This window comes from Chelonia mydas, chromosome 4, assembly GCF_015237465.2.
Source record: "Chelonia mydas isolate rCheMyd1 chromosome 4, rCheMyd1.pri.v2, whole genome shotgun sequence".
Classification (NCBI taxonomy): Eukaryota; Metazoa; Chordata; order Testudines; family Cheloniidae; genus Chelonia; species Chelonia mydas.
In genome coordinates this window covers 45,859,828-45,868,743 of record NC_057852.1, presented here as the reverse complement: position 1 = coordinate 45,868,743, position 8,916 = coordinate 45,859,828, and the positions used below count along the sequence as shown (strand labels likewise).

General features: G+C 37.7%; 1 protein-coding gene across 1 annotated transcript in view; it reads right to left on the bottom strand.

Moving 5' to 3' along the window:
- Window positions 1-2,810: 2,810 nt before the first annotated feature.
- LOC102944152 (UPF0462 protein C4orf33 homolog) overlaps window positions 2,811-8,916 on the bottom strand; it is a 61,199-nt gene continuing 55,093 nt past the window's right edge. The window contains exon 5 of the mRNA XM_043545588.1: window positions 2,811-7,210. Coding sequence (XP_043401523.1) covers window positions 7,207-7,210 — 4 coding nt within the window. The 3' untranslated portion in view covers window positions 2,811-7,206. The remainder of the gene's footprint in view (window positions 7,211-8,916) is intronic.

Genomic DNA, 8,916 nt, shown 5'->3' with positions numbered 1-8,916 from the left:
AGAGCTCCCACTACCCTGGCTAGCACAGCTCTGTCCAGGGTGCCACTCCTTCTATCAGGAGCCAGTCCTCCTCCCTTACTGGTCGGGGGAGACTGCCTTCTCCTTTGCTAGGCAGCCATTATATAGGGCCCAGCCTGGCCCTGATTGGCTGCCTCTTTTTTTGCCCTGATTGGCTCTGCACAGGCCTTTACTGACTGGCTGCCAGTCTGCGCAGCCTCTCTGACCTCTTCCAGCCCTTCTTCTCATGGAGCGGGGCAGCCGCCCCATTACATTGCCATTTTTGAAAATTTGTCTGTTAGTGATTTGCCTGAGGGGACACAGCAAATTAGTGAGAAAGTGGGAACAGAATCCAGGCCTTTAGAATCAGTCCTCAGCGACAAGCATTAGATTACCCCATCTCTCCATTAATATTTTTAATTCAATACATTTCTCATAGATCTCCTTGTGAGTAGGATTTCTCTACAATATTACAGCTAAATAGAGCTGAACCTAGTTCCCACTTGCTCGAATTAAAAAGCACTGACAGTTTCTGTGGCAAAGAATTAATGAATGTATTTTTTTCTATCCACCCAAAATTGAGACAATTTTTTTTAAACATAGCCAAAAACAAACAGAAAATGTTTTACCTGCCAAATTTAAAGTTCAGATTTTCCCTTCAACACCCGATGGCATCTCTAATCCTAAATCTAATCTAAAACACAGCAGGGAATTCCATTTCTGGCATGTCTTTAGAAGTTATGATGGTGTCAGCAACTGATTCTGGGGCAACATAATTTAAATTCAGGTTTCAATAAGAAATTATACAGAAAGAATATTTTAAAATGTATTTATTTGAAACCTATGGATCAAACCCTGATCCACTTACTCATTCAAGTAGTCCAATTAAAATCACTGATACTATTCAGGTGATTGGCCCTATATATATATATATATATACATACACACACACACACACATTTCCTGATCCTGTTTAGCATATCCTGTGAGGTGTTGAGGTTCCTTATCTCTCACTAACCGCCATACCTCAAAATACTCACTGTCTTAAAGGACCAGGAACCTAATGGTTCAGGATTTTAACAATAGGATGTATGTATTTATTTTATTATACATTTTTATTCATATTTAGAAATATGGTAGTAATTAAAGGATCTGTTTCCAAAATCTAGTTTTATACACTATTGAACTCAGTTCAGTTTTAAGACCACGGTTTTATCTTCATGTTTACATTTTGAATGCAATCTATTTACATGCTCCTGATGGTAGAACTAACTCTGTCTCTGTTCCTTTAAAAAAAAAAAAAACCTCTATAAATCATACTCAAACCTGAGATTACCCTTAGGGCCTGAGCATCATTTACTGAATCTGCTTCTATGACAGAGCAGATACAGATATCCTTTGTCTCATTTCTGGAAGGCTTTGTTTAGTTTACTAATTTCCATGCAGTACAGTGACAACACTGATTTTGTATATCAAATCCCCAAGATTCTTGTTCTGAAAAGAGACATTTTGTTAATCCTCTTTTGCATATTTACACCAAACACTGTCTCAATCACTTATTTATTCCCAACAGAAAGAGTGCCTATATCATAGCCATAATCTTTTGGAAAATAACATTTGAAAAATCTGTAATACACAAGTACATTACACTGGAACTTAAAGAAGGCACGGAAGGTGAACATCCTTTAGGAACTCTTAATATTGATTTAAGCTATGTGTACAAGCACCTGCACTCCAGGGGCAAGAGGGGTCTGCATGGAAGGATGATCCTACTATGCTGGTCTCCTCTACCTCATGACTAGTGTCTGAGTCCTCCCATGAAGATGATCAAGAGGGAGAGCCTGGAAAGCTACAGACTCATCAGGGAATGATGTTGCAGAGTCATACTTTTTGTTGATTGTGTGTTAACCTTTATTTCAACTCATATGCCATTGCTGAATACTTTTTAGGACCTTAAGACATTTGACAATCACATTGACAATGGGCACTGGCTTGACCCCCCTGCGCTTATACTGTACAGAAATATCCTATCACTCCACTGACAGTGGACTCAGCCACTCTTTTAAACAAGCGTAGCCCTGGGCATGCTAGGAGGTGTGGGTTCACCATTGGTTCATGAGAATCTGTGATTTTATGTTTGCTCTTTAACACTTTTGTGCCCCCTTGTTCCATTTGTGGGGGGTTTTCCTCTCGTGAAACTTCACGCTTGTAATTTCTCTCCTCTAGCAGCCTGTTAGCGAACATTGCACCCTGATTCTTATCTGGTAAACTAGAGTAATGCCTCTGATGTCAGTGGAGTTATACACATATAAAACAGAGGTAAATGAGATACACAATATGCCCCTTGCTCTGAAAGTCTTTGGAATTAACTGCTTGAGAGATGCTTATAGTGTGACCAATACCTTGTTGGTCACAGCATGTTGTGATTACCTGTTAATGTGCCAGATGTACCATTAGTACACAGGTTTCAGAGTAGCAGTGTGTTAGTCTGTATCCGCAAAAAGAACAGGAGTGAGTACTTGTGGCACCTTAGAGACTAATAAATTTATTTTAGCATAAGCTTTCGTGAGCTACAGCTCACTTCATCAGATGCATGTAGTAGAAAATACAGTGGGGAGATTTTATATACAGAGAACATGAAACAAGTTCAAATATAGCTAATTGTTATATCACAGTTATAAGGTAATAATTCCACTTGATGTTTACCATAAAAACAAACAACTGTTTCATGTTCTCTGTGTATATAAAATCTCCCCACTGTATTTTCCACTGCATGCAACTGATGAAGTGATCTGTAGCTCACGAAAGCTTATGCTCAAATAAATTTGTTAGTCTCTAAGGTGCCACAAGTACTCCTTTTCTTTTTTCATTAGTACACAGGAAGTATCATGGAACTGATGTTCCACTTTGCACCTTCTGTAACCATTTGCACATACACAAAATGAGTACTATACACTATCTAATCTGAACGGGAATATTTTATACCCACTGTGACATACCAGAATGCAATCTACACCTGTGAGGGCCCTGCAACCTGAGGTGTCTTGCAATGCCTTAGTGTTGTAGCTCCCAACCTGGACCACTCACAAATGGCTTGCCAGCATGTAGGTCACTCCAAGATGTGTTTCTGTAACTGCAGCCTGCCATTCACACCCTGGCTCTCACCAGCCTTGGTTATACTACAAGGTGACCTCAACACAGTCCCGGTCCCAGACTTCCCCACAGAAATGTATGTCTTGTACTGCCCAGACCTCTCCTGGACAGTCCAAACATATTAAATCCATGATTCCTTTAAGGGAATAATATACTCAGAACTTAAACTAAATGGACTTACCCAGACACTTTAACTTAAACACACTGGATTAGATAAAACAAGAAAACAAGTTTATTAACTAAAAAGAGATAGATTTTAAGTCTGACCTGCCACCTGGGTGAAAGTGACTATACAAAGTGCAAGGTAATGGTGAATCAGGCTCTGTATGTTCTACAGTGATAAGTCCATAAATGCCCTAGCACCATTAAGGATTCATTGCAGATGCCTATGACGCAAAGAATCTTTACTAGGGCTGTCCGAAAGTGAAACCTCACCTCAAAGGTACTCACCATCATCTTCTAGTGAGGCCCTCTTGATTCTCCATTATCCCATGAGGGGGTCTAGTGAATTCCCATGGATTTTTAAGGTTTCTTTAGGGACCTAATTATCATTTACTGTGTGATTGTACAGCATCTGGTACAATGGAGGCCAGCCTGGTTGTGGCCATTAGGAGCTACTACAGAATAATTGTAAAATAAATAATAATCATCCATGCTAAAGGTATTATTCTGTGGGGGCAACAGAACTCTTGCAGTCCCACTGCATCGCATGAAGGGATAGGGTACCAGGATCCACACAGGGATCCACATCTCTTGCATGCCACAGTCTGTGTGAAGCAGCCAGTCTATGTCAATACCCATAGATATCTGTGACGCACATATCCCCCTTCTTGGCATCTCTCTAGTAGTATCCTTATTGCACTCTCATTCACAACTCCTTTATGCTCCCTACTTCTGGATTCCAAAACAACCTAGTAGAATAGCTCCTTCCTTTCTCTTTATGAACTGCACATACAGAATGTAGATGTAAAAATGTTAATAACCCATTTGGTATTTTTCTTAAGAATATGGAATAGCCCTAGAAATCTCTGTAATCACTGACCAAGTTCAAATATAGCTAATTGTTATATCACAGTTATAAGGTAATAATTCCACTTGATGTTTACCATAAAAATAAACCCACCAAGAAAAACAAATAGTGGTGTACCTGCGTCCTTATAAGGATATAGAATCCATTTCTGTTAGCCTTCAGCTGTTATTTTCAACTGTACCATATTTAAATTGTTACCTGAACACAAAAGCAACTTCCTCGGTATATAATTAAATCATTCAGTACAAGAGGTGTTCCAGCAAATAATGAAAAACAGTTTACTATGTCATAGTAAATATTTGACTGGTTCGTCAAATGAAAATTGCAACATCTCAATATTTACTTTTACTCAGAAGCGTTGATGATTTTTCCTACTGAGCAATAAAACGGAAATTAAAAGAGCATTCATAATCATATGATAGGCCTTTAACATAATTAATATTTGCCAAAATACTCTGTATTCTGATTATTTGTGAATCAGAAAATGTAAAACTAACAAACACATTTGAAACTGTTATTGTGCAAAAATGGCATCCCAAACATTGATTTTCATAGCTGCTCTCTGCCCTAAAGGGAACAGCAATTTCTCACTTTGTTAGTATGACAAGATGGAACTGTCATCTTCAAGCTACATCAGCGTGAAACATCAGCACTTGCCGAGTATCCATCTCACACTATATACAGTTCCTAACATATTTATGCTACATAAATTATAAAATTAACAGTGGCTGCCTGCAGATTGTTATCTGATCCATACTAAAAATAAAACTTTTATTGTTAATTATGGCTGGTGTAATATCTCCAGAAACATTTGCAGCCACTTGAATTGGTGAAAGAAAACTGAGATCTTATTTGATCTCCTTAACTACACAATCATTTTGTGAATGAATCTTTACTTATATGTTTATAAGGTACCCCCAAAATATTACTTAATTTACATTCACCAAAAAAATTCCAAGCCAGTCCTATCCTCTCCTCAGAATACAATGCATACATACCATATCTAAATATAATTAATACACCTAAAAGTAGTCTCCCTGTGGTCCTTCACTCAACAGGTGAATAATTACTAGTGTTTAAGGGGTCTAGACTCCTCATTTCCATCAGGAAAAGCAATTAAAAGTAGACAGGGGTTGTCTTCTGGGATTGCTAATGCGATATAGTGCTTTCTTCTTATGAGGCTGGACTTGGTATTTGTTTAAAGTATTCATTTTTCTAAACAATGAGCTGAATCCCCAGATGTGACTTTAAGCCCTTCATAACTTCATTGAGTTTAAGGCCAGAAGGGACCATTAGAGTATTCTTAAACATTAATTGACTTAGCCTCACCACACCCTAAATTTTACCAAAGGGGAAATGGAGGCACAGTGACTTGTCCAAGATCATATAAACCAACTAAGTGACAGACCTGGGACAAGAGCCAAAGTTTTCTAGCTTTCAGTTGCATGTGCCCACCACAAGAACACTCTGCCTCCAAATTGTTCCTGGAGCATAGGGTGGAAAGCACACATGCGGGGGTCCTCTGGCACACAGATAATTTTGAAAAGTCTGTAACACTATTTCAGAGCAGCCTGTTGCTCCTGTGCCTGATTGAGCTTTGCTTGATTGAGTTTATCTTGGTCTATATTATTGTGCTGACATTATGTCTTGTTATTTCTCAGATCAAATTCATAGCAGTTGTTGAAGCTGATGGAATCATTCCAAGCTGTAGTAACAAGAACAAATGTTTGTATTATGACAAACTATGCATTTGCTTAATTTCTACTATAGATAAGAGACTACATAATTGTGACGTAGGCTGTACGATTGCTTTCTGTGCTCTTCACAAGATTTTTTTTAGAAAATCCTAGGATTTTTTAAAAAATTGTTTTGCAAATGAACAAATGCAAAGTTCAAAGTCACAGAGTTGACACTCTAACCTTAGTTCCCATGATGGAACAGCGTTTTGTAGATAACTCCATAAAATGAGGATGGCGTTGTCAGCATTAACTTTAAATTTCCTGGCTTTTGTCAGCTTGCGTGAGTAACTTCCCCTTCTTTTTTTCATAGCTTTATAATGTATTAAATATAATAAATAAAGGAGACTCAGACAGCAAAGAAACTCAAATATGACAATATAATTAAATTACTCAGCATCCAGAAATCTCCTGGTTTTCAGCTTTGTGATTTAAATACAATGCCAATTCAATTTCCTTAAACACTTGACAGGACCTATTTTCAGAAAGATTTCTTGCTAACAGGCTTTCAGTCACATTAAGTGCTCACAAAGTGCACAGAAGTTGTATTTTATCGCACAGCCCTAATTGAGCTGTCTGGGCTTAAGTAGCTGAATGTTACAGAAATGTTTATTATACAAGCCCACTTAATCTGAACCTAGAAAAGAACGTTTCTGTAGCTTTGGGTGTAATTTATCCCTGCAAAAGGCAAGCAAAAGGTCTTTTATCACACTCTCATTTCAGTGAATTATGTTTATGGAGTTCTTCTACAGCTATGAATCTGGTTTCACTCCAACCTGAAGAGGAGTAAAGTCTCAAATACCTCTCTCACTTGACTCTCATTATGTTTGATGTTGCATGTTTCTGATTTTAAAAAATGCCTTTATTCCATTTAGTATACAATAGCAACCATTTATACCTCCTCATACGTATAGCTAGTATCTATCTATTCATATCATATCAGCCACAGTATGAATCTAGAGATAATGAAACATTTTTTATTTTCATTTTTATTTACATCAGTTTGCCTTTTGCTCCATATTCTTATCTGGTATTCATTTTGCTTACCTTTATTTTAAGCATCTCTTCAAGTGGTAAGTAACTCACCCAGCCCTACCTCCCCCTCCATTTGTCCATCCCATGTTCCTCATGTTGCCACTTCATTAGGAGTATAAGAAAACAGATGAGTCTAACATCACATGCCTTAAAGTTCAAGAGATTTGGGATCTGTCAGACCAAGAAGGAGAATGAGCTCCAGAGCTGAGGGACCCCAACAGACAATATCTTGCCAGATGCCTGTTCTCCTTATTTCTACCTGAAGGAAACAACAGATGGGAGGAATTTAAATGAAGAGCAAAAGTAGAGAGTGGTGTTAAATTTTTTTCTCCACAAAGAACAAAACACATATCACGCTATAAACATACATAAATATTCTCCTAATGTTGCTCTTCCCAATAAGCAATTACTGTAGTTATCACAGAGACAGTAGATCACAAATGGGAGAGGACATGGCTCCCGTGGTCACAAATGAGAATTCTCTGGTCCCTGATCAAATCCTCTCTTCTTTTTACCTCCTTTTAAAATGTCTACATATCTTTATTCCCTTTTGAATGTCTTCTGCTTTACTAATGTACACATTTTGTTACATTTCATTTACTTTTCTGAAGTGTTCTCTCATTATAATTCAGAATCTACAAGGCGCAGATCTAGTGATTGACTGACTGATTTTTCACCCCAAGTCCATGCTTGGCAGGCGTTTAATAGTAATTAAAGATTTCTCTAATCTGTTCAAAGGGTATTCAGATAATCAACAGGCAGTGACTTTGATTGATAGTCACTGTCATGAAAACTGGAAGATGAGACCTTTGAATGAATTTCCTCAAAGAAAAATGTTGTAGAGAATAAGTTTCAGACTAACACAGAGACGTATTTTTACCATATGCCAGTATTGCTTAAAAGGATGGTGCAGACTACCAGAGTCTGGCACAATAAGAGAGATTTGCTGCAGCTGTCTGAATTTCTCTGTGATGTCATTTGCCTTGGAGGTCTCTCTCCTTCTCTTTGTTAGACTAGGCTCCTTGGTAGTATGACATATCAACTAGAAATCCATAGCAATAAAACTAGCACTGAAGCAATCTTGGCTGCTGAGAAATTAAGACAGAAAGTGAATCCCATGGGTTTTAAACTAATGAGAAGAAATGGCAAAACCAACAGTAGTGGTAAAAGGGCAAGAACAGCTAAAGAGTCGCCACGGGTCATCATTGGAAAACATATTATTTCAGTATACATTTTCTTGATTTAGTGCCTGCTACTTTACGTCTATAGTATCACAAAAGCTAATAAATCATTGCTCTGGATGACAGCCTCAGCACCTGTGCTTTATCATACAGCAGCGAGCCTTGTAAATTACCTAGAGAAGCAACTGGTGACCATATAGCATGTGTGAGAGAATAATTCAACGCCTATTTCAGCACACTGGTTAGGCTTGTTTCATTATATTTTCAATAGCATTAAAAACACGCCCATAATAAGATTTACCCTTATTCCTTGATCAGTTAGAGTTACCGTCATTTTAACATCTTGGGCTTACAAAGATGCATTCTGTATGATCTCTGAAGTGGTTCCTGTGTATCTTTCACAATATACTGGGAATCCTAATAATTTAAAAATGACAGTAGTGGCAGAAGAGTGATCCTATAAGTGCAAATGGACTTACCCATGTGAGGATCATTTAATTGTTTATATTTTTAGGTAAATATATTTATGTATTGATAGTAAAGCTGTACAAAATGTTTGCCTCGGTACTGAAAATACTTGACATTTGCCTTTTCTCAAGTTCAGGTTGTACACAGGAACATACATTTGTTCAGATGTTTTTCATGTTAATGAAATATTAGTCAGAACTGGACACAGAGAGCCAGATTACCTGGTGGTGTAAATCACAGCTCCATTGACTGAAATGGAATTTCACCCATTTACATCAAAAGATAAATTTGGCCCAACCTTCTTTTGCTAGCTAGA